The sequence below is a fragment of the Choloepus didactylus genome, chromosome 18 (genome assembly GCF_015220235.1).
Source record: "Choloepus didactylus isolate mChoDid1 chromosome 18, mChoDid1.pri, whole genome shotgun sequence".
Taxonomy (NCBI): Eukaryota; Metazoa; Chordata; class Mammalia; order Pilosa; family Megalonychidae; genus Choloepus; species Choloepus didactylus.
In genome coordinates this window covers 25,206,602-25,233,213 of record NC_051324.1, presented here as the reverse complement: position 1 = coordinate 25,233,213, position 26,612 = coordinate 25,206,602, and the positions used below count along the sequence as shown (strand labels likewise).

Below are 26,612 nucleotides of genomic sequence, written 5' to 3'. Positions count from 1 at the left end.
GTGTATTTATCATACACACATCTAAACATGTCAGTCGAATGACCTTGGAAGTTATAACCAGAGTCACACACAGCTCAGAAATATTCAGAACTCAATCAAAAATCATTTTAAGAGTTTTGTGATGCTGTTGAAGGATATGAAAGAATACAGAATTCCTTCAAGTTCAAAGGTATTTAGGGCTAGACTGGAGACATGTACATTCCTCAAAAGCAAAGAAAAGCAAAATTCAACAAAGGGATGGTGTAGCCGGAGGAAGAGTCACCGGCTTCCAAGATTAGAGGAAGGAACTCAGAAATGATAACATTCAAACCAGGGACAGGGACTGCAAGGGCTTGGAACATGAAGAGACCACTGTGTTTGGAAGACAAGGATGTGTGTAGCACTAGAAACGTCCTGAATGCTGGACACATACAAACTCAACAAGCTGACAAGACACCTCCAAAATGCTTGGAATGAGAGAATTATTTCCTTTCAAACCTAGGAAGATCTAGAATTAAGTTCAGAAACATGACTCAAACCTTGGTATTAACTGTTCTTGTATTGAGGAATCTGTGCATATTTGGTATTTAACTTCAGTATTTGTATTTGTTTAAGACAATGTGGCCTATGAGAGTACCAGGTCAGCCCTGTGAGTCCAATATTAAAATGTTTAATTGCAAAATTGATTCAGACTCATGATTTTTTAAATCAAAACTGTACTAAAGTATCACCACATTGAAGAGAACTTAAAAATCACTGTATTTATAAGTTTAATTTACTAGAGCTCACAGACTTACTTAAGCACTTAGGAACATTTTGTTCTTCAGATAAGCAAATTTTTTTTTTTTTTAAGTTTAAATTTAGAAATTCAGTTTAAAACATTTAAAGGAGTTTAATTAAGTTGGCCCAAACATTAATCAAAAACCCCTCACAAGAAGTCACCAAAATTTCCTAGACATATAATATAGAATAACAAGATTCAAAAATCAACATTAGAAACTGAATGAAGGGTAGGGTGGGATTGAGGGGGGGGGTGATTTGGTTCTTTTTTGCTTTTATTTTTTATTCTTGTTCTTGTTCTTTCTGGTATAGGGAAAATATTCAAAAATAGATTGGTGTGATGAATGTACAACTATATGATGGTACTGTGAACAGATGATTGTACACCATGGATGATTATATGGTATGTGAATATATCTCAATGAAACTGAATTTAATTAAAAAAATCAACATTAGAAGCTAAGTAAGGTCTAGGTTTGGGGGTTTTTATTCCTGCATTTTAATAAATCAAATATAAATTTTAAAATCAAAGCAAACCTCTGGATAATCTTTTCTATTTAGAAGAGCCTCCCAGGAAACCCCCCTTTGGTGGAAGAAGCACATGCGATTCTGCTTCTGATGCAGGGGTGGGAGGACAGACTCAGGCCGAAACGCAGGAGGAGGCAGGTGGGCAGCCTAGGGCGCCCCGAGCCCGGCTCCCCGCTCCTCTTACACAGAGTTACCTGGTTTTCCTGCATGGGCTCCTTAGCATCTGATCAATATCCTCCCAAGCAGGAAGCCTAGAGGGACCATGGGGATCCCCCCAGGCCAATCACGTCTGTCTTCAGGTGAGGAAACAGAGGCCTGGATGGGGAAGGGACTCGGGGTCACCCAGCTGCTGAGTGGCAGAGCTGGGACCAGGGCCCCTAAAGCACCGCTGGAGCCAGGTGGGCATGGCCAGGAGGGCACCGGTGGGTGGGGCCATGTCGTGGGTCAGGGCCCTCCTGGGAACTCCCACCCCGCCCTTGCTTCTCTGGGGCTGTCTCGATCCCCTACCCGAGGGCAGAGGCAAGATGTCTCTTACCCTTAGCACCTGGTGTGATGCCAGGAACATGCAAGGTACCCAAGGAATGCTGGCTGAAGAAAGGCACAACCAAGCAAGAAAGGGAGAATGAACAAAAATGGAAAGAGAGGAAAAGAAGCGCTGTCTGGGAGTCTCCATGTCCTGGGCCCACGAGGTGAGAGCCCTGTCCTAAAGGAGTTGCTGCCAGTCCACTAGTAAAGAGACAGCCATGAAAACTACCGCCTGGGGATGTGGTATAGGTAGAGCTGGCACAAGCACATGAGGTCAGAGGAGGACTTGTTCACTGCAGGAGGAAGCATTTGAGCTTAAAGGATGAGGAGGTTTGTGATGGGAATGGAGGGAGGGAGGTCATGAGATGGAGGGAATGGGGGGTGATCAGCAGGGTCTGGGAAGCTGTGCGGTGTTCTAGGGTGCGGAGAGGGGAGCAGGGAGAAACGGGGCTGCAGAGGTACTTGGGACTGGACTGTAGACAGCTTTGAACACCAGGCCAGGGAATCTGGATTTTGGTGTATGGGCAGCTGCCAAGGCCTTCCAAGAAGTAGAGGACACGGCTCAGTGCAGAGCTTTTGGAAGGCTCACCCAGAGGCGCTCTCCCATGCTGGAGCATTCAGGGCTGTGATACAGAGGACAGGAGGCATTCTGGGTGTGATGGAATCAGGAGAACAAAGGGAGAGAAGTGGAGGGCCTGGGAAAGGCCCCTGTTAGGGAGATGCATGAAGGAGAAATCCAAGAAGCTAGCATGGTGGGGAAAGCAGGAGAGAGCAGGTGATATGGAAGGAGAGGGGCAGGAGGGGAGGATTGTAGGGGAAGCCCCAAGTGTCAGAAAACAAATGAAGGAAGAAGAGAACGAGAGGGGCCTTTGGATTGCAAACATTTACCCTCACTCCCTTGACAATGTCAGTCAGTCCTAGGCTCTGAAATGCATGCCCGCAGACCACCACACTGATCTCTCAAACCCGGGCCTCTCTCACACCTCCAGCCTGCCAGATCCACACTGCCCCTTGGATGTCTACGGGCATCTCAGACTCAATGTGAACAGAATTAAACTGCCCTCCATGCGATCTCCCCCCATCCCTGTCCACCCCGCAACCCCACATCTGATCTACACAGCTTTCCATCCTTCTAGTTGCTTAGGCAAAAAACCTCAGAATCATCCACAACTCTTCTTTTTTTCTCATACCCACATCCAATCTGTGCACAAATCCTAAGGCTCCACCTTCAGACTACACCCAGAGTCGACCACTTCTCATCATTCCCACGGCTACCATCTCTGTCCAAGCCACCTTTACCTTTTCCCTGGATTATCACACTAGCATCCTAACTAGCCTCTTTGCCTCCACCCTTGTCCCACAGTCTATTCACAACAAAGTGACCACCTCATCATAAATCAGATCATGTGGTTCCTCTGCTCAAAACCCTCCAGTGGTGTCCCACGTCACTCAGTGCAAAAGCCAAAGTCTTACCAAAGGCCCTCAGTGGCTCTGCCCAGTAAGAGACCCTGCACGGCTGAAGGGAAACAGGCCAGGATAAGGACGCTGGGTTGTCAGGGCTGCTCAGACACCTGCCATGCAGCCAGAGGGAGCACCCTCCCTCTTCCCATAGGGAGGAATACCAACAGGGCAGGTACAGCTCTGAGCCCTGGGCTGGGGCCTGGCCACTGTGAGTGCTCAATGAGCCCATGAGAAATACCAGTAGACGACCCGCTTCAGGGGTATCTCTTCTAGTCTAGCTTAAATGTCACAACTACATTGATCTTCCCTTAATTCCTTAATCAAAAATTTGAAAAATCCAAAGAGTCAAGTCCAAAGCCCTCAGCATGGTGCACATACCCTCTCTGATGGGCATCGTCGGCCTCATGGTCCCTCTGCCCTGACAGCACACCTTCACTTCGGAATGCCCCAGTCCCTCTATTCAATCCCACCCATTTTGTAAGTTCTACTTCAAAGCCACCTCCTCCAGGAAGCCTTCCTGGCTCCACAGCTCCAAGCCAGAGTATCCTCTGAACTCAGGCCATTCATTCCATTGTAGGGCGTTTCATGACAAGTGGACTTGAGACAGATGCCGTGTTGCTCTTTTGCACACTCTTAGCTCACTGTGTTTTAATGTCTCTCTGGCTTAACAGGACCAGAGGCAGACAGAAACAGGGCTAGCAAGCAATGTCTGACAGGCTGTTTGCAGAAACGAGTCCTGAGGTATAGCCCGAGAGGTCACTGATCAGGTAAGCAGTCAGCACAAAACACTGTCAGGAAGAAGTTGTGAATGAGAGAATGAGGAAGCAGGAGGCAGGAGCTGGGAAAGCAGGCAGAGCTGGGTGCCAACACTGAAGAGAGATGAGAACAGATGGCTGGGGGAGTGTACAGCATGGATAAGGAGAAGGATGGGCCAGGTGCAGGACTGGGCTGAAGAGGACGCTCACTAGCCTGGGCTGGATTCTGGATGAATCTCACATTCTTTTAGTGTGGCTTGGCTGGCTGGCTGGCTGGCTGGCTGTGCTCGCCCACGGACTGAGCCTCTCCAGATCAGCTTTCTCATCCTCAACTGAGGGTTCCTTGAAGTTGGGGACCCCTTATTTACTTCTCATAACTACATGCCAGGGCCTTAAGAGGCTGTATCCAATGAATGAGTCAGAAAACTCTTGATTCTCTTCCCTCTCAGCTGTGGGCACTCTCTCTCTGGCTGCCTGGGCCACACCTAACAACTGTGGCTCCTGGGTCTGTAATATTTACATGTTACAACTGGAGAATCAGAAAGTGGATTTCCTTTTTGTGCTGTCTGATGGCAGACATAAAACTACCAATTTAGCTTTTTTCACCCTGCCAACATTTTGCAGAAAGGCCCCAATCCAGCCTTAATAGTGGGTGTCTGAAGATTGTGTTGAATCTTGTTCTCTTGCTCTTTCCTTAGGGATGGCTGTTCTGTGGACCCCCATCCCCCACCTCCACCCCCCCCACCTCCCCATCATCTCACAAAGCACATCTCACCTAACCCTAACCCTAACCCTAACCCTCACCAACATCTCACAGAGCACAGTGGGGGCCCAGACCACTACCCCCAAACTGACTATGCATTATAAAGAGTGAGAATTCATTAGTTTCAGGTGACTCCAGGACCTTAGCATTGACCACCGGGATTACCCCATCCTACTGGTCCCCACGCCCAGGGACCGGCAACTCCCTGCCTAGGAGAGGAAAAGATTCTGCTCCCGTGACAACGTGGTGCTTAAAAAGAAAATGCTTCCATGTGGAGGGGCCTCCTGGATGAGCAGAGCACCAGGCTCCACTCTCTGGGACAAGTGTCAGCCTTCTAAGTCCTTGTACAAAATGACACTTATATGACCAATACTTTTTAGTTCCTAAAGATGTCACCATACTCTTCAGTCATTGCCCAATGTAAAATCTCATCTTGTACACTCAAGGGCAGCACCGGGTTGCCCTTCTAGCCTCTTATTTTCCCCCGGGCTCAGCGCAGAGTATTGAGTGGTTAGTTGGAGCTCAAGAAATAGAATCTTATGCATTTAAATCTACTTCACCTTTTCTTCCAGGAAGCATTGGAGGAGGCTTTAAAAAATGCATGATATAATCCAATAAAAATGGGTGAAAATATCACCCTGAAGGGAAAACAAGGAAGAAAGAGAAAATGTAGCTGGGGTCAAGGTCATGCACGGAAATAGTAAGCTTTACAAAATTGCTAAAGGTACTTAAAAATTCAGCTCTGAGTTTTCTGGTTGCTAAAGCAAAGAAGGAACTGTGATCTGGAATGAAATTCAAAGTGTACAAAAGATAAAAATAAAAAACAATCACCACCAAAAAAACCCCACCACCTGCTCACAAGAAGCTCAGCTTTTGCTTGGCACTACTAGATTACTTCCTGAGAATAAATTCCTAAAAGTGGGATTTCTAAGTTAAAGGTTTTATAGATTTTTCAGGGCCTCCAATGTATATTGCCAAATTGTGCTCTAGAAAGACTGTCCTGATTTGCACTCTTACCAGCAGTCTGATCTCTTCCCCACACTTGGTTTTTTTTTTGGGGGGTGGGGTGGGGAATGATTTTGCAAATATGATAGATACAATTTCAGAGTTTTCATCTGTAAATCAACAAAGACAGTTATGCTGAATATTCTTCAAATCTCTACTGACAATATGTGTTTTTTAGTGAACTGCCTACCTCTATATCTTGTACATATTTTCTACTAAATGGTCTATTTTTTAATTGATGTCTGGGGTGAGCTAGTTTCCTATGAAGGACATTGATTCTTTGCCAAACATGTTACTCATACGATTGGTTGCCTTTGTTTAAGCTTTTTGACATCCAAAAGCTTATCTATTTTAGGTAGTAAAATCTATTTTTTTTTCCTTTTCTTTTTCTAAGTTATTTAGTTAGTCAACAAATAGTTATTAAGTGCCTCCTCTGCGTCTGACACTGTCCTGGAAATCAGTTACAGTGATGAGCAAAAACAGACTTGATCCCAGCTCTAAACGAGCTGACAATCTGGTGAGAAAGAAAAGAATAAATAAAGCAATACACAATTAGGGGAGAAGAATGCTTGCCAAGAGCTATGAAGAAATCTAGCGACACTAGCAACGAACTAATACCTTCTGAGACACTAGCAATGAACTAATACCTTCTGAGTATGTACAGGGTGTCAGGCACTCAGGTTAAGCATTGTAGCTCTGCAAACTCTTCATCCTTGCAAACACCCTAGGAAGTTTAAACTTCCCAATTTTACCGAGGAAATGAAGGCTTAAAAGAGGTTAAGTAATTGGCTCAGGGTCATTCAGCAGGACATCGTGGGGCCCACCTCCTCCCCCAGCAGCACTCACTGGCAGAGCCCCTGCACCCCAAAGAAAGCAAAGTCTCGTAATATTTAAGAAAGACCCGGGTCCTGCCTAGCCTGCTCCGCGTCTTACCTGTAGCCCTCAGAGGCCTCTAGTCACAAGCCAGAAACTGAGGCTGAGGGACATTTGCACAAGCCAGGAAGAACCCCTTTCCCACTGCATGGTTACAATGAGAACGTCAGGTCTCCTTTAAGAAATAAACAGAGCCACTTTTTGGGTGTAGACCTGAGTACCCTGGGAGGAAGGACAAAGCACAACCCCATGCATTAAAACACACACACACATATACAAAAAGAACCAAGAAAAACAATTAAAACCCTCAAGCCCTTTCTTTTCCATGTTCTGCTCTTTGAGGAAGGAGAGGACCCTTGCTCTCCCCAGGGCCAGGTGTGTTCTGTGACATCACACCTCCTCCCCAGCAGCACCTGCTGGCAGGGCCTCTGCACGTGCTGCTCCTCCCGATCTTTACTTAGTCGACTCCTACTCCGTTTCCAGACCTCGGTTTGAGCATCACCTTCTTGGCCTTCTTTGATCTCCCCAGCTGGGCTGCCTCTCCCTATTACAGGTCCCCCCAGCTCTGGGTACCTCTCCTTCAGAGGCTCATCAGTTGCAACTTATATTTATTTGTATAAAGTGACTAATTACATCCTTCTAGGATTTACACTGCCCCAGGGCAGGGTTGTATATGCTTTTACTCAAGATTATATCCCCCACGCCTGGAAAAACACAATGGGGAATACTCCACACCCACTAAACACTTGTTGGATGAATGAATAAATGAATTAAGAGACATGAAGTCTTACTCATCTCTGTGAAGAGACAAGTCAGTCCACTGTCCAAGACTCCTGGCCATCTTGATGTTTACCTCCAGAAATACTGCTCACACCCCAAGGCACACATGGTTTCAGACTCTCTCAAAGCAGGGAGCTAGAAGGAAATAAGCCAGTGACACCTCCTTCAAGTTACCCAAACTCAGAACCTTTCCTTTTGGGCCAGTAGACACTGTCATATCACTTCACTTCCGTTTGGAAAAAGAACTGCTTGCATCCTGGCTATCAGAAGGAGGCCAGAGGCACCAGCACTCGCCAAGGATTAACAGACCTATCACCACTCCAAGTGTGGTCCCAGAAGCAGCAGCCCCCTGGTATCACCTGGGAGCTTGTCAGAAAGGCAGGGTCTCAGCCCCACCCAGACTTACAGAATCAGAATCTGCATTTTAAGAAGCAATTCATATGCACATTTGGGATGGAGAAGCACTGAGTTCAAATTAAATGTTTAATTTTTTGAAACTTTAGTTCTAAATAAAGCCATATACTTACCCTAAATGATGAAAGAAAAGGCTAGAGAACTTGATGAGCTCCCACCCCCCAGCAGTTGTGGAATTTGTGGGTAAATTTGTCTTTTTTTCACTCCCTATAATAAAAGGTGCACTAAGAACCTTAGCTGTATCTCTCTGGGGCTGACCAGGATCTGAGTTTAGCTTTTATACAGGCCACTTAAGTGCTTTATCAAGAAAAAACCTGGCTGAAGAGAAGGCTGGGAAGAGGTATTCACAATATGAAGAAAAAAACACGGTTTGTCTCATTAATGATTGTTATTTCAGAAAAACACCCCAACTAACGCAGTATGGTCGGTTCTCCAGGGTCTTAGTTTTAAACAAGAAATCAGTTTTCTCAACTAATAGCTAATACCCACCCAGCCTCACTGTTTATGCTTCAGGAACATAGGCTCTTTAAATACATTATCCTATTAATGCTCCCAGCAATTCATTCAGGCAGACTTATTGCCCCCATTTTGCAGATGAGGAAACCGAGGCTCAACAACTCTTGAGTGATGGAACCAAGGACCAATCCCAGTTCTGTTTGACAGTAAAACCCCTGGGATAGAATCCTGGCCTAAGATGCCTGCCAAGTCATTTGGCAGTGTGTGCTGCTGCCCAGTCTTGTGAGGTGTTGAGAAGCAGCTGTCTTATCAGGACAAACACTTATTAAGGTATAAGTTAAATACCATAAAATTCACCCCAAGTAATTTTTAAGATGATGAGACACATGGACATTCATGGAAGTAAAGATGTTCTTTACTCTCTAAAAGAAGGCCAAAGCTGTGGTGAGCCCAGAGGAGCAGGTTTCCAAGAAGCCTGTCCCCAGCCGGGGCCTGGGAATCCTACCTTGGATTCCATAAAGCCGGTTGAGGCGTGACCGCCGGGCCTCGTCAGTGTAGGGGACGGCGACCCAGGGCATCTCACTGAAATACTGCTTGAATGACTCCTCTGACCTGCAGAGAGATGACGAGAAGAAGGCTCTTTTATCCCTGACTGCTGCACCACACTTGCTCCCCCCCCACACACACCTTTTACCAAGTTGTACCCAGAGCATCTACAGATACTGGGCCTTCTAACATCACAGTCTCCCTCAGACACCAGGGTATGGAACTGTGTTATTTTACATTCACCAGGAAGCAGACACCTCCACACAACAGGTGCATCCCAAACCAAAAGGCCAGGCCATTTCAGTTGCCTGCTTCCCTGAATCCTACCAAGTGAACTCATGTCCAACTTCTCATTTTTTCAGTACAGACAGGTCTTACTTTTATAAGGAACCTAGATGTACGCATAGATGTGGCATTCCCTGAGATACTTTTGGTTTGTGCATATAAGAATGACGTGGACAGGACCACAAATTTGTATTTTTAATTTTTATTAAAACATTTTATTCTGAAATAATTTCAAATTTACAGGACAGATGCAAAAATAATATAAAACCCATACTATCTATCTGTACATCTGTCTATCTCTATTTTGTAAACATTTGAGAGTAGGTTTACACATCATGCTCCTTGAACACTTAATACATCCATGTACATTTCCTAAGAACAAGGATATTCCCTTATGTAACCACATTAAGTACAATTATCAAGGTCAGGAAATCTAATCTTGATATAAAGCCTACAGTCTATATTCCAATTTTTTAATATAAGACCACAACTTTAAACTGTATGATTCTACATATAAGAATCTCTAGGAAAGACAAATATAATCTAGTGATAGAAGGCAGACTGGGGTTGCCTGGAACTGGGGTTTGGGTTAGAGACTGACTGTAAGGGGCACAGGAAACTTTTGAGTGATGGAAATAAATGTTCTATATCTTGACTATGGCGATGGTTACACTTGCGTTTAATGGTAAAAACTCATTGAACTGTATAACTAATATTTTAGTGTATGTAAATCATACCTCAATAAAACTTAACATTTTTAAAAGCTTTAAATAAGTGATGGCTCCAGCTTGCCCACCCTCAGGTGCACTGAGATGGGGGAGCTGTGGTGCAGGCGAGGGGACCACAGGCCAACAAACGGAACACGGAATAACACACATGCTAGAGATCTGAGAGGCACGAAATGCCCTCACAATGTCAGCATCTTAGAGACTCTCTGCAACAGAAACTAAGAGCCCAAAGTGCCTGGTGACTCGGTCTGAACTGGGAATGGAGTTCAGAGATGAAGGAAGCTCACTGATGAGTGAAGCCAAGCAGAGGGCAAAAAGCAGAAGAAATTGAGGCTAAAAGGAACTGACATACTCCAGGAAGAATTTCTGCCCTTTTTGTTTTTTGTGATTCCTTATCCAGGTGCATTCAGGTAGCCCCCAGACAAAGCACACGATTGCACAACGAACCAAAACCGTGTCGTAGTCCATTAATCTCTGGCTCTTTTCCATCCTCCCACCTCCACATCGTTTTTTTTTTTTTGGTACCTTTTTTTAAATAGTTTTTTTTTTTTTAATTAAAATTTTTTTTCAAAAAATGAAAAAAGTTTTCACAATCACAGTCACACAGTGTAAGCAATATAGTTTTATAATCATCTTCAAGAATCAAGGCTACTGGGTTGCACTTCAGGTTTCAGATCTTTTCTTCTAGCTATTCTAATACACTAAAAACTAAAAAGGGATATGTATATAATGCATAAGAATAACCTCCAGCATGACCACTCAACTCTATGTGAAATCTCTCAGCCACTGTAACTATTTTGTTTCATTTCTCTTACCCCTTTTGGTCAAAGAAGGCTTTCTCAATCCCATGATGCTGGGCCCAGGCTCATCTCTGCCAATCGTCCCACATTGCCAGGGAGATTTGCACCCTGGCAGTCATGTCCCAAGTAGGGGAGAGGGCAGTGAGTTCACCTGCACAGTTGGCTTAGAGAGAGGCCACATCTGAGTAACAAAAGAGGTTCTCTGGGGGTGACTCTTAGGCATAATTTTAAGTAGGCTTAGCCTCTCCCTTGCAGTAACAAACTTCATAAGGGCAAGCCCCAAGATTGAGGGTTTGGCCTTCTAAATTGGTAGCCCCCAATGCTTGTGAGAATATCATTAATTCCTCAGGTGGGGAAATTTAATATTTCCACATATTCCCCCAGTCCTTCAAGGCGGGCTCTGCAAGTACATCTTTATTCTCTGTCCAAATTACTCTGGGATGTATCGGGGCTTCACACTAACCTGTACAAACCAACCAGATTTCACTCCCTATTCAACATTCCATGTAATTCTGTTGTTTGAATAAACTGACCATACAAGTTAAATTATATAGTGTGTTACAAAAAAAATAAAGGTTTTGCACCTAATAAACATCTCTTCCTTTGGTCTCACACAGAAGTTGAAGTTTTAAAAATACTGTCACTATCGTCCTTTACTCTTTAGTCTGATTTAACTTAGTCCTAATCAAGTCAATTTTGTTCCTATCTCTAATTGAAGTCTGATCTCTTTTTTCAGACTCCTTAACATTTGCTGTATGGGGTAATGCTGACATTCATAGCTGCCAGACTCTGGCTCTGAATCTCAGGTGTCACACAGATACCCAAAGTTCCAGAGACTGACCAGGTTATACACAAAGAGCTCAGCATCTCAGAATTTAGAAATAGCCATTACAACTCAGGAATAGATGTACCTGTTGTAAGCGCTTACAATCTAGGAATCTTTACAATAAGCTTTCCCCTGATAACCTGTGCTCTCAGACTCAATTTGAAGAGCTTGCACATTATAGTTAGTCCATGTTAGTGAGGCATTATAATGTTTTTCTTTCCATTTCTGGTTTATTTCACTCAACATACTGTCCTCAATGTCCATTCACCTCACAACTACACTCCTTCTTGTAGCAGCTCAATATTCCACTGTATGTATACGCTGCAGTTTGCCATTCAGTTCATCAGGTGACATACCCTTAGGTCACCTCCATTCACTGCAAATCATGAATACTGATATCATAAACCCCACTGTGCAAATGTCCATTCGTGTCCCTCTTTTCAGTTCTTCCAAGTATATACCCAATATCTGAGTTGCAGGACCATATGGCAACCCCATGCTTAGCTTTCTGTGGAACCAACACAGTGCCCTCCAGATGGCTGCACCATTCTACTTCCCTACCAGCGGTGATTAGGTACATCCCTTTCTCCACATTTTCTCCAGTGCTTGTATCCTTCTGTTTATTTTTTAGATAGTTTTATTTACACACCATACATTCCATCCTAAGTAAACAATCAGTGGTTCCCTGTATAATAACATAGTTATGCATTCACCACCACTATCTTTATAAGGACATTTCCATTTCTTCCACAAAGAAAGAGGAAGAGGTGAAAAAAGTAAAAATGAAAAAAGAAAAAGAAAGAAAAAAATGACAACTAAAAAGCAACAAAAGAAAAAATAAAATTAAAATAAAATATAATAAAAAGTCAGACAACACCACCAATGCCAAGAAACCCATACCCCTCCCTTATATTCCCCTCCTGTAGACATTTAACTTTAGTATATTGCCTTTGTTACAATTAATGGAAGCATATTACACTATAGACTCTAGTTTGCATTGATTGTATTTTTTCCCCAATACCATCCCCTTTTTAACACCTTGCAAAGTTGATATTCTTTTGTTCTCCCTCATATAAAAACATATTTGTACATTTAATCGCAATCATTTACCACTCCAGGTTTCACTAAATTATACAGTCCCAGTCCTTATCTTCTATCCTTCCCCCTATTGTCCTACCTGCCCCATCCTTCGTCTTTCAACCATACTCACATCATCTTTGTTCAGTGCACTTACATTATTGTGCTGCCATCACCCACTATGGTGCTCCAAACCTCTCTCTCCTGTCTTTTCCTATCTGTCTGTAGTGCTCCCTTTAGTATTTCCTGTAGAGCAGGTATCTTATTCACAAACTCTCTCAGTGTCTGTTTGTCTGAAAATATTTTAAACTTTCCCTCATTTTTGAACAACAGTTTTGCTGAATATAGGATTCTTGGTTGGCAGTTTTTCTCTTTCACTATCTTAAACATATCAACCACTGCCTTCTCGCCTCTATGGTTTCTACTGAGAAATATGCACATAGTCTTATCAAGCTTCCCTTGTATGTGATGGATTTCTTTTCTCTTGCTGTTTTCAGAATTCTCTCTCTTTGTTTTTGACATTTGATAATCTGATTATTAAGTGTCTTGGCATAGTTCTATTCAGATCTATTCTGTTTGGAATATGCTGTGCTCTTGGATCTGTAATTTTATGTCTTTCATAAGAGATGGGAAATTTTCAGTGATTATTTCCTCCATTATTGTTTCTGCCCCTTTTCTCTTCTCTTCTCCTTCTGGGACACCCATGACATGTACATTCATGCACTTCATGTTGTCATTCAGTTCCCTGAGATGCTGCTCATATTTTTCCATTCTTTACCCCATCTGTTCTTTTGTGTGTAGGATTTCAGATGTCCTATCCTCCAGTTCATGAATCTTTTCTTCTGCCTCTTCAAATCTGCTGTTGTATGTCTCTACTGTGTCTTTCATCTCTTGTATTGTGCCTTTCATTCCCATAAGTTCTGTCAATTGTTTTTGCAAACTTTTGAGTTCTTCCTTATGTTTGCCCAATGTCATCTTCTTTTTTTTACCATTTTTTTTTACATTTTATTTTGAAATATATTCAAAGTTATAGGAACAGCTGCAAAAACAATACAAACCCCATACACAAGAACTCTAGCATTCCCTGACCCCGATACCCCAATCCACTAACCTTAACATGTTGTCACACCGCTATTTCTTTCCCTCCCTCCCTCCCTCTCTCTCCCTCCCTCTCTCCCTATCATCCATCATCTATTGCTCTGTCTTCTGAACATATGAGACCTAGCTGCACACATCCTTGAACAAACACTATAATTCACATATACAATTCCCATGAACAAGAATTTTCTTTTATGCAATCCCATTAAGCGCAGCTAAGAAGTACAAGAGATTCAACAATGATACAAAGCTTACATTCTATATTTCCTTTTCCTTATGTCTCAACTGTGTCCCTTTGAGCCTCCTGTCCTCCATCCTCAGATCCCATCAGGGTCATCCTTGGCATTCAGTTGTCATCTATTTAGACTTTTGGTTCTTCTCCTCAATTGTGGAAACATATATACAGCCTAAATCTTCCCATTCCACCCTCTCCCTAGCATTCCATTAGTGGGATTAATCACATTTAGAATGTTGTAATGCTATCACCTTTGCACCATCCATTACTAGAAATTTCCCTTCACCTCAAACAGCAACCCTACACTCATTTCTTAACTCCCCATTGCCCCTTCCCTCATTTCTCTTAACCCATACTCTACTTTTCATCTCTATGGTCATATTCTCTGATAATTTCTTTGTGTTTACTGTGGGGCTTAAAATTAAACTTTTAAATCCATAACAATCTTGTTTTTCTTTGATACCAACTTCATTTCAATAGGACACATAAACTATGTTCCTATGCTCCTCCATTCCCCCGCCTTTATATAGTTCTTTCAAAAATTACATATTTTACATTGAGTTCAAAACCATTGATTTTTCATTAGAGTTTGTGTATTTTATATCATGTAGGAAGTAAATAGTGGAGTTACAATTCAAAAATTATTGACTTCTATTTGTATTCCATTGTGGTCAGAGGTTGTGATTTGAATATGTTCAATTGTTTTTTTTTGTTGTTGTTTGTTTGTTTGTTTTTAATTTATTGAGGCTTGTTTTATGTCCCAGGATATGGTCCATTCTGGAGAAAGATCCGTGATCACTAGAGAAAAATGAGTGTCCTGATGATTTGGGATGTAAGGTTCTATATACATCTGTTAAAATTCTCTATATCTCTTTCTCCTTTCTTTGTTTCTCTGTCAGTAGGGCTCCCTTTAATATCTGAAGTAGGGCAGGTCTTTTATTGGCAAACTCTCTCACCATTTGTTTGTGAAGAATTTAAGCTCTCCCTTAAGTTTGAAGGAGAGTTTTGCTGGATAAAGTATTCTTGGTTGGAAATTTTTCTCTCTCAGAGTTTTAAATATGTCATGCCACTGCCTTTTCGCCTCCATGGTGGCCGCTGAGTAGTCACTACTTAGTCTTATGTTGTTTCCTTTGTATGTGGTAAATTGCTTTTCTCTTGCTGCTTTCAGAACTTGCTCCTTCTCTTCAGTATTTGAGTCTGATCAGAATATGTCTTGGAGTGGGTTTATTTGGATTTAGTCTATTTGGAGTTTGCTGGGCATTTATGCTTTGTGTATTTATATTGTGTAGAAGCTTTGGGAAGTTTTCCCCAACAATTTCTTTGAATACTCTTTCTAGACCTTTACCCTTCTCTTCCCCTTCTGGGACTCCAATGAGTTTTAAATTTGGACATTTTATTTTATCTATCATATCCCTGAGATCCTTTTCAATTTTTTTCGATTTTTTTTTCCCCATTCTTTCTTTTGTTCTTTCATTTTCTGTTCTGTGGACCTCTAGGACACTGAGTCGTTGTTCAACTTCCTCTAATCTTGTATTATGAGTATCCAGAATCTTTTTAATTTGGCCAACAATTTCTTTTATTTCCATAAGATCTTCTATTTTTTTATTTAATCTTGCAATTTCTTCTTTATGCTCTTCTAGGGTCTTCTTTATGTTCCTTTTATCCTGCTCCAGGGTCTTCTTCATGTCTTTTATATCCTGTGCCATGTTTTCGTTCCTCAATTGTAATTGTTTGATTAATTGTGCCAAGTACTGTGTCTCTTCTGATATTTTGATTTGGGTGTTTGGGATCGGGTTCTCCATATTGTCTGGTTTTATCATGTGCATTAAGATTTTATGTTGTTTTTGGCCTCTTGCATTTGCTTTGCTTGATAGGGTTCTTTCAAGTTGTAAAAAAAAAAAAGAAAATACCAATCTAATTTTTCAGAAATACAAGTTGGTGGTGTACACTTTCTCTAACTAACCAGCAGATAGCGTCTGCGAGTCACCTATACCCCTCAAGCCAGTTCTCCCCAATTTTGTCTCTGTGGTGTGTGGGGAAATGATTTTTGTGGGGTTCAGTTGGTGAACTCAGTTTGGGTGTGTTATTGGAGCTGTCCGCCCTGAATGTGGGGCCTGTGTCTGGGTGGTTAGGCAGGCAGGGAAGCTTTAATATTCAAACCTCCCAGGTGTTCCCGGAGATTCAAGGCTGTTGCAAGAGTCTAAGCCTTCATTTCAGTTTTGCCCCAGGTTTTCTCTGTCGCTGACCTACAAACCACCGGCATTGACGTAGTGTCCCTGTGTTTTCTGAGCGGGCCCCCCTTCTCAGCTGTGATCTTCCAGGACCTCTGCTGAGGGAAGGGTGTGCTATGTCACTAGTGCGTGTCATCCCTCAAGGGAAGCCCCGGGCCACCGGGCCGTGCAGGGGCGTTCTCTGCCTGATGCAAAGGTTAGCCTATAATTCTTTACTGGTGTAAGTTCTGAATGAAAGGCGGGTAGTAGAGCTGGGCCCCACCCCTTTCCTCTTAGAGAAGATAGATGCCCTAAGGAGAGGTCATTAGCATTTCAGTGGTCTCTCTCTGCCTGTGCCACACTCCTGTCTGGGTCACAGAACTGGCAACTGAAAATGGCTGAGGCTTTCTCCACTGAGTCGAAAAAGGAACAGAGGTAGTCTGAGGCGACCCTCCGGCTCTCCAAGTTTAGTCGTCACCCAAAGGCTCTGTCTACCTGTTGGGGATTCATACCTGGTAATGAGCAGTTCACACTCGCTAATTAAAACCCCAGTTGCAGCTCAGCTGAGCTATATTCGCTCTCTGGGAGAAAGCTTCTCTCTGGCACCACGAGGCTTTGTAGCTCGGGCTGTGGGGGAGGGGTCTCCCTATTTGGATCTGCAGTTCTTACTTACAGATTTTATGCTGTGATCTCGGGCATTCCTCCCAATTCAGTTGGTGTATGATGAGTGGACAGTCACGTCTGTCCCCCTGCAGTTATTCCAGATTATTTACTAGTGGTTTCTGGTGTTTTTTAGTTGTTCCCGGGGGACTACTTAGCTTCCACTCCTCTCTATGCAGCCATCTTAGATCCTCCGACCACCATTATTTTTTCCAATGTCTTCTTTATATCCTTCATCTCTTTTGCCATAGCTAACCTCAAGTCATTGATTTGATTTTTGAATTGATTTAGGAGGTTTGATTGATAATTAGTTGTTTCAATTCCTGTACCTCAGTTGAAGTGTAACTTTGTTCCTTTGACTGAGCCATATCTTCATTTTTCCTAATGTGGTTCATAATTTTTTGTTGTCTAGGCTCTCTGGTTTCCCTAACTACCTCAATCAGATTTTCCCAGATCAGACCAGCCCAGGTCTCAGGAGAAGGCTGTATTCAGTATCAGGTTTCCCTGAGGGTGAGTGTCAGACTTCCCTGTGAGGCCTTTAGACTCTTTGCTTTTCATATCCTGCCCAACAGGTGACACTTGCCAGCCTGCAGCTCCCCACTCGTGTAAAGAGGTGTGGTCCTTTTAATTCTCAGGGGACCCTGTCCTGGCCAGGGGCCCAGGGTGTCAGAAGCCAAGCTTAAGTTGTTTCTGGTTACCCCCCACCTCTCCCCCCAGGCCCTGGGGCGTGAATTCTCTGAGGCAGGTCATCCATTTGAGCTATGCCCTGCCCCCCTTTTCTGAGGGAAGATATACCCTTTAGGGAGTTATTTTCTACCTTGAATTCCTCCTTTGTCTCTCTGACTCTGTTAATTCCACCCTTGCCTGGTTCAGCACTAACAATTGAAAATGCCTGAGGCTTTCTCTAATGAACTACTTGGGATGAGAGAAAAAAAAAAGAAAAGGAAAAAGAAATCTCCTTTTCAGAGCCAGTCTCCAGCCCCCCAGTTTCACTGGTCGACCGGTGTTAGTACCCAATTCTCTGTGCCCTTTTTCTTGGGACACAGCCATTTTCCAGTATTCTGAGCTCAGCTGTCTCCAAAAGCCTCTGTTTTAAATCATTTATGTATTTTTTTTTCCATCAGCCCTGCCTCCTCTCTGCCAGAAGGAACCTCAGGTTCCTTTCCCGCTTGCTCTAGGTTTATCCGTGTTTGTAGCTTGTATTCAGTAGTCCTAATTTGTTAATTAAAACCATAACTGGAGCTTGCTTGAGTTACTTTCCCTCGCTCCAGGTTCTTTTTTCCACAGGGAATGTTTCAGTTCAGTCTGCCCTGCTGTTGGGGGAGGGGCGCCAGCTCTGTAGCTTGAGGAGATTTACTTACTCTTCTATGCTGCGATTTCAGCTGTTTCACCCATTCTAGGCTGATGCATGATGTATGTTCAGTCACGATGTCTCCCAACAGTTGTTCCACACTATCTACTAGTTGTTCCTAGCTTTTTACTCTCCACATCCTTTTATCGTAATTCAAGAAAGTGAACAAATCAGAAAAATGTCCTAATCCCAAATGATCCAGGCTGAATTGGGATGTACCCCAATATTTAAAGCAAAAACAGGTTTTTCTCAGCTTCCTTTCAATGACATGAATACAGGTGAAAAAAAAAAATGCCAGTAATCCCACGTATGTCTTCGCCAATCCCTACTTCCAAGCCCTATGATAAAAAAGCAAGAAATTTAAGGAGAAAGAAAAGGTTAACCACTGAAAGGAAAGAAAAGCTGTCACTGCCACTTTCACCAGCACACATTACCTGTCTGCACTAACAAAGATGATCTCGAACTTCTGGCCCGCCTCCTTGATCTTCCGGTAGGATTCCACCAGGACCCGGGTGAGGCTGCGGCAAGGTGGACACTGAAAGACAAGGGTGGGGCCCTGCTGTAGTATCTCCTACTTCCCATTTCCCAGCTGCCTGCCATCAGATATCAAGTAAGCAAGACTCAGTGGGACTGGGTCAGCAAAACCCAGTTTATAAAAAAGGGGGAACAAACTTTCCTTTTTTGATGGCAATCATCCAGCCCAACGTCCCCATACCAGACAGCTTGGCAACAGGCAGCAGCTAAAACAAAGCCCCTTAGGGACCCTTAGAAGCCTCATCAAAAGGGGTTAGGAGATATATCCTTTTAGACCAGTCTAAAGAAATCATTTTCTTGCTGCTATTAGTATTTATAATAATAAGCATTTATTGCATGCCCCCAAGGCCTCAGGCACAGGAGAAGGCTACAGTGCCAGCCCCAGGCCAGAAACCCCTGCCCCAGCAGTCACGCCTCCGAAAGTCAACCACAGCTGGTCTTGGTGATGACATCACAGCTTCCTGCTGTCTGGACCAAGGAAAAACCAAACACTCACCCAGTGTGCGGAGAAATAGACACCCACGTGAGACCCTTCCAGGCTGCTGCTCTCCAGGGACTGCCCGTTATTTCTAAGCAAAGGCCCAGCAATGACTTCCCTGAAGGGTTTAGGTCCCCAAGGGAATTCCAGACCTGAAACAGGCAACAGATGGCAAGAATGTTAAGATGCTTCATTATAGCCTCCCACCCAGGAGGCCTCAGAGCTGCAGAGCATGACAGCTTTATCATCAAACGGTATTTGTTAATACAGGCATAGGATCTGCACTCCTGCCAAGCAGAGCCCTACCTACCTTCAAGGCAATGGTTCCCAAACCTGGATCACCATAGGGTCCATCTCTTGGGATGCCCAGGTGGCACCTGAGACCCAGGATCCAGGGGCGAGGCCGACGGTGTATTTTTAAAACAAAACAAACTCCTCGGGTGGTTCTGCTGATGGTCCAGGTATAGCACTCAGTCAGCTCCTAACCATGAGTTTATTCAATGATAACCCTGGATGCTCAGTGGTTCTCAACTCCAACTGCATTTTCAAATTGCTGGAGCTCTATCCCCAGAGATTCTGATTCAGTTCGTCTGGGCTGGCGCCCAGGGAACTGAGAATTTAAGACTAGTAAAAGGAAAGAGTAAATCCACCCAAACCAGAGGGTCGACATTCTCAAGACACTTAAGCCCCAGGCAGGGAGAGTAAATAAAATGCTCCCAGCCCCAGCTCCACCCAGCAGTGTTTTCTGACAGGGTGGTCCATGGACCACAGCCCCCAAATCGCCTGGGGACGGAGACAGCACAGACTGGTTGAAAATGCAGCTGGCCTACCTGATACGATTGATTCATCAGATCATTTTTGCTAACAACTTTTATCCCTCTCGATAACCCAAATGAATCACTGAAACTTTCTAAGAGATGTTTGAAAAAATTAAGAACAGATTCTAACTTCACAAGTTGAATCCCTCAAATGAGCACAAGTGGAAAACTCTGCCATCAGTTTCAGCAGAGATGAAAACAATGAGACAAAAAACGTTATTAACCCATCTGTATTTTTGCAGAATTTTGTATTCATTTTCATATACATTTTACTTTTTTCAATAAAATGTGATATGCTTAAGAAAAAAAAAAAAAGGCAGGTGGCCAAGCCCACGATGAAACTACTGAATTCAAAATCTCTGGGGATTGGGACAACGGAATCTGCATTATTTTAAAGAAGCTTCAGAGCTTCAGAGTGGGGAGTGTATGTGTGTTTAAATTTGAGAAGATAAAGACTTGGTTCTTCCCAAGTCCTGGTCTTTTACTGAGGGCAATTCTTTGAAGCACCTAACATCTTTTCTGGGAAAATTTCTGACCAGGGTTGAGTCCTCTAATTGGATCAACAAGTGAAGGAGAGGAAATCTTTCAACCCTTTTATGACTCTAGGGCGAGGGGATAAAAAAGCAGAACCTGAACAGCCGAGCAGGGTGACACCAGGGTCCACACAGCCCGGCAGTGAGGCCGGCACTCACCCCTGGGGCCCGGAGAGCCACTCAGAGACTGCCTCCGTTGTTGTGGCAATATTTAAAGAGGAAACAAACAACAAAAAAAACCCCCACTTGCTTCCCTGTAATTGTTAAGGTGACAGCTGCAATTGAAAAAGCATTAGAAATTAGTATCTGGGCTCTTAACTGCTTCCTAATAGCTTCTTCAGACCTCAAAGCTGAACTTCCTTTTTCAGATTCCCTCTCCTTTGGCCCGTGAAAAATAGTTCCCCAGGGGATATTCTGATCCTTTTAAAAATCTTATCCATGACCTACAGAATACTATAATTTCATCAAGACAAGAATATTCTCCAGCCAAGTAAACCCACTTACATACATTTCATTTGCACCCTGCTGACCAAAGGGGAGGAGGGCTTGGCAGGGGAGGGGAGGCGGAGATGGGTAAATGGGTACGGGTCGGGCAAGCCAGGTGGTACCTTCTGGGTCATCACGGATCACCAGCAGCCCATTCCTGCACACGACCTTCCCTGTGGTGGCATCTAGAAATATTAGCGATGGAATGTTGGAAATTCGATATTTGTTCCAAAGTTTCAGCTGAAAGAAAAAAGGCAAAAGAAGGTGGTTAGGTCCAAACCAGATTAATCGCAGAGTTCTTTAGAGCCCCTGATGGTGGTCCCACTAGCCTCTGTTGTCTGAAGGGGGCAGGGGACCCCAAGTCCCACCCAGGCTCAAGCCGTGACAGAGGCTGATGGAGCTCCATGCTTATCCCAGGAGGGCTGGCCTCTCCTATCTCTCCCATGGACACTTTCTCTACAAAGCATGAAGATGGGTTACTCATCTTTGGAACACAATGAGACCCCAGCCACGTGAGTAAGGAAGAAGGAAGCTTTTCATTGGTGCCTTCCCACCCAACTCCCATGTGCAGACACCAGCAGCCAGTAGCTCTTCTGCTTCCCTGCTCTGTGGGGGCTCAGCCCAGAGGGAGAAGGGATGGGGGTATCCAACAGAAGACCAAGAAGTTAACATCCGCCCCTCTCGCCAATTCCCCAGGCCCCTGAACTTGAAAATCTGCAGTCATTATACATGTGCCACTCAGCCTGCCAAACTCAAAGAGGGTGATAGCCTGACCCAGCCCCAACCCTCAGCTCTCAGTGCCACTCAAAACAGTCTACAAGCTATGGGCAGATTCTTGAGGTTGGCTGTGCAAACTGTCAGAGGTCCAGGGTTTAAGAGGTATGAGGCCGCTCTTCTGAGGCACACACAGGAGGACGGCCACTCCCCCAACCTGGGCGCTGGCCAAATAGGGCAGGGATGTGTCCAAGGGAAACAGGATCAGAAGGCAGCTCCACTCAGCAGAGGGAGAAGCACGTGTGATTATGATTATTATTGTTTTTAATTCAATCCCAAGCAGAGAGGGAGTGGGGCAGGGTATCTGCCAAGAAATATTAGCTTCCCCATGTCCGCGGAGACCTGCGTCTTTGGCAGGAAGTTGTGGGACCCCACCTTAAACTGGGTGGGCCCCGCCTTTACACTGCATGTTTTCCCCAGCCCCATGTTTCCTTTGGGCTCCCCAAACCAGCCAGGACCTCAGACAAAGAATGACTCTGCACGTACATTTTTCAATGACCAAAATGGCATCATTCCAGGGAAACCTGATATGGGCTTCAGCTTAAACACTGTTAAGAGGAGAGTTTGGACAACAGAACATGACCATCCTGCCACTGGGATTGGCTTCACAAGTTTTCTGGTGCAAGAAAGAAAAAAAAAAGATTACTGGCTTTTTTTCTGGTTTAAAAAGTTAACTATTGGAAAGAAACTGGGAAACAGAGCAAAACACAAATATTGAGATAAAAATCACCCATGACTCACCACTTAGGGAAGCTTAGAGCATTTTATGTTTCCACCAGTAGCAAATGAGAGAACCCACTTCCTAGCACCTTCACCAATATGATCACTAACATTTTCGTTTTTAATTTGATAGGAAAAAATATACCTCATTTTTTGTTGTTCTTTTACTCACTGATGTTCAGAAATAATAAATTTTATCAGTCCTGCCCCTGATTTAAACACAAAGGGATGGAAGGAAGAACAACGTGGGGGTGTGCAAGTGTGTGGCAGGTGGAGTCGCTGCCCACAGGGGGGACACAGACAGTAAATAAGAAAAGAAATAGTTTCAGACACTTGTGAGTAATAGAAAGAAAACACGGCAGGTAAGAGCAAAGGCATGGTGGGTGGGGGGGTACCCATTTAGAGTCATCTTGACAGGCATATCTGAAGAAAGGCATATCTGACATTTGAGCACAGACCTTAGTAATAGATGGGGCCTGTCACATGCACACCATGTAGAGACCGGGGGAGGGTGTGCTCATAAAGGCTGGAGTGGATGGCGCCACGGAGAGCACAGGGGCATGGAGGGACCTGTAAGGCCCTGCAGACGGTGGTAAAACCACAGAATTTTATTCTAAGTCCTATAGGAAGTTACTGAGCGGCTTTAAGCAGGGGAGTGATGTGATCTGATTTATGGTAAAGGTCCCTTTGGCTGATATGTACGGGGGGGACAAGTGGAAGGCAGAAGACCAATTAGGGAGGCTATAAACAGCCCAGACAGGACTTGGGGGCTGCAAGGACTTGGGCTGTAGCAGCAGAGTGAGGACATAATATGTTTTAAAGATAGAGTCAATAGGGGATGTTGATAGACTGAATGTAGGGAAGGAAGTGAGGGAAAGACAAAGATCAGGGATGGTTTGGGGGCTTGAGCAAAAGAGTGTCCTGAGTTCCACTAAGCAAGATGGAAAACAACGGAGGGGGAATAAGTTTGAAAGGGAAGAATCAAGGTTGGCCAGGTGCCTACTAGACATGAAAGTGGAGATTCGAGGAGGCACCTGGATTTGCAAATCTAGACTCTGGGGGGAGGAGAGAGCTTGAGGTGCCAACCAGGGACCTCAGTGATTAGATGGTCTTCAAGGTCATGGCACTGAATGAGATCACCCAAGGAAGATGACAGGGCTATAAACAGATGCCAGGACAGAGCCAGGGACCTCCAGCCCTGAAGACTGAGAAGGAGCAAGAGGGAAATGAGGGGACCCTGGCGACCAAACGGCAGGTGGAAAAGGTGTTTGGAGAGAAGGGGGTAAGCAACTATGCCAAACGCTGCAGCAGTGCTGAGTAAGATGAGGACAGAGCACAGACCATTAAATGTGCAAATAAACAAGGTCACGCATGACTTTGTCGGCAGGGAGGGCAATTAGAGAAGTGGAGGAGGTGGTGGGGCGAGAAGGGGGTATGGCATTGTCCAGCACACATGCCTACAGGGGGACTGGGACCCAGTCAAATTCAAGTCCTCTTGCCAACATGTGAAACACCCAGATGAAGACAACAAGAAGAGTGGTTATAAAAAGAGAAAGAGAAAATGGCAGACAAGGGGGCTGAGGCAGGGACTACAGACCATTCTCTTTAAGAGTTTTGCTGCAAAGGGAGCAGGAAACGGGGTGGTAGCTGGAAACCCATGATGAGGACAGAGGGAGATATTTTAAAGATGGGAGATTATCCAGTGGAGAAAAGAAAAAAAATTTTGATCAGGAACAGAGTCCTTGAATAGGCAAAAGAGTGGAATCTAGGGCACAATGGAGAGGCAAATTTGTAAAAACAGCTCATTTTACTTCAAAAGTAGTTTCTTAGTTGAGTCACATGGGTTTTCTGAATAAAAGAAAAAAAATTTGATCAGGAACAGAGTCCTTGAATAGGCAAAAGAGTGGAATCTAGGGCACAATGGAGAGGCAGAGTTGTAAAAACAGCTCATTTTACTTCAAAAGTAGTTTTTTAGTTCAGTCATGTGGGTTTTCTGAATAGAACGCTATGCTATTTGCAGATAAAGACAACTTTATCTTCTCTGTTCAATAGTTATATCATTTATTACCTTTATCTTAGGGAACTATATGCCAGCATTTCTAGAACAATATGAAGTAGCAAGCATCCTTATCTTCTACCTGATTATGATGGATACATCTAATATTTTACTGTCAGATACAATATTGGCCATTGGTTTGGGACAGATATTCTTTAACACGTTGGAAAAAATATTATATCAGTTTCTGACCAAAAGTTTTATTGGGAATGCATGGTTACTTAATGATTATTGTTTTAATCTGTTGTGGTATATTTCTTTAGTAACTATTCGAAGGTTAAACTATCCTTGCTTTCTTAGAAGAGATCCTCCCTCATCACATATGTTGTTAAAGGATAGGATCATCTACCCTGGGGGCTTGGGGTTCCCAGAAGCAAATGGCATTTTGTAACAAGACTTTTGAAGTTTTGGGGTAGCTAGACTGTACCTTAAGGTAAATTGTAGCCTGTGAGCCTAAATATAAAGCCAGTGGATGCCACATGATTATAATAAGCAGTTTGGATGTAGGCACACATATTCTACTTGAAACCCAAACTTGTGATGGACTTTTGGCTAGATACTGTTAAAGGATTTGTGGGGTTCGTGCACCTGGGCAGCTTGGCCCCAGGTTGTGTGGCCCACCCAGCGTGGCTCAGAACCATCGCCAGCTTCCTAAAAGGAGGCACTGAGGGCTGGGTGGCTGGTACCTTCCTAAGACTCTAAAAATAGAGATGCTTTGTCACCTTTGTGCCAGATAAGGAAGAACCCAATTTCTTCTTTTTCATATAGGCAAAAGGACTCCACTCCTTGGGACACCCTCTTCCTGCCTACCCCAAACCACCACAAATACCTCTATCTGTCCTCTCAGACTTCTCCTTAGGGAGCTAAGGAATTACAACCCCTATAGTGCTTATCTCCCCTCTCTACCTAGGGATCCTCCTCTTTCTTTCCCATTGGATCTCAGAAAGAGACTCTTGGCTTATGTTTTATCCATTTCCTATTAAATCTTTGTTTCTAAATGAATTGCATCCACTGGTTTAGTGGGGAAAAAATCTGCTTCTAGACCCACATCTGACACTGAAAAGCTGATCCTTTCACAGGCTAACACATCATGGTCTAATTTGGTAGGGTAGTGATTTATTTAGGAATCTTAAGTAATCCATCAGAGAGCTGGGCCTGTAGACTTGCATGGGGCTAGCTTTCTCAGGCTGTAATATCGAGATTGTAAATGGTTTTAAGAAACGATGTAGGGGAGGTTTTCTGACTTTTTCTGGGCTCTGGAATACTGCTTAAGGCAGAGGAATGGTCAGTACAATAATGTCAATTTTGATATCTGGATCAGAAAGTGAACCCTGTGGTAGAGAAGGCACATAGGCCCATTTGCATGATTCTCTTACGCTGACTGGAAATGAGAAATGTTTGCACTCAAATGATCACGAAGATTCACCTCTGTGCCTTTTCCAAGTGTAGGTGAAGCTGAAAGGAGACTAAAGGTTTTCAAAAAGGCCTCTTAAAAAACAGTGGTTTCCTGCTTCTAATTGTGCCTAAGAGTCTCCCCCTCAGTACCTCTTTGTTGCTCAGAAGGGACCCTCTCTCTCTCTATAGCTAAGCCAACTTGGCAAGTGTACTCACTGCCCTCCCCACTGCATGGGACCTGACTCCCAGGGGCGTAAATCTCCCTGGCAATGCAGAATATGACTCCCTGGGATGAATCTGGATCTGGCATCATGGGATTGAGAACATCTTCTTGACCAAAAGGGGGATGCAAAATGAAATAAAATAAAGTGTCAGTGGCTGAGAGATTCCAAATGGAGTCGAGAGGTCACTCTGGTGGACATTCTTACACACTGTACAGATAACACTTTTTAGGTTTTAACACATTGGAATAGCTAGAAGTAAATACCTGAAACTATCAAACTCCAACCCAGTAGCCTTGACTCTTGAAGACAAATGTATAACAATGTAGCTTACAATGGGTGACAGTGTGATTGTGAAAATCTTGTGGATCACACTCCCTTTATCCAGTGTATGGATGGATGAGTAGAAAAATGGGGACAAAAAACTAAATGAAAGACAGGGTGGGAGGGGAAGGATGATTT

At 43.9% G+C, this 26,612-nt stretch overlaps 1 protein-coding gene across 2 annotated transcripts in view; it reads right to left on the bottom strand.

Moving 5' to 3' along the window:
• The window catches only part of NXN (nucleoredoxin), a 194,088-nt gene that overhangs the window by 12,853 nt on the left and 154,623 nt on the right, over positions 1-26,612 (bottom strand). For both annotated transcript variants that reach the window (XM_037809396.1, XM_037809395.1), the window contains exons 2-5: positions 21,107-21,224; positions 19,166-19,299; positions 18,570-18,670; positions 8,825-8,931 (exon numbers count right to left, since the gene is read on the bottom strand). In XM_037809396.1, coding sequence (XP_037665324.1) covers positions 8,825-8,931; positions 18,570-18,670; positions 19,166-19,299; positions 21,107-21,224 — 460 coding nt within the window. The remainder of the gene's footprint in view (positions 1-8,824; positions 8,932-18,569; positions 18,671-19,165; positions 19,300-21,106; positions 21,225-26,612) is intronic.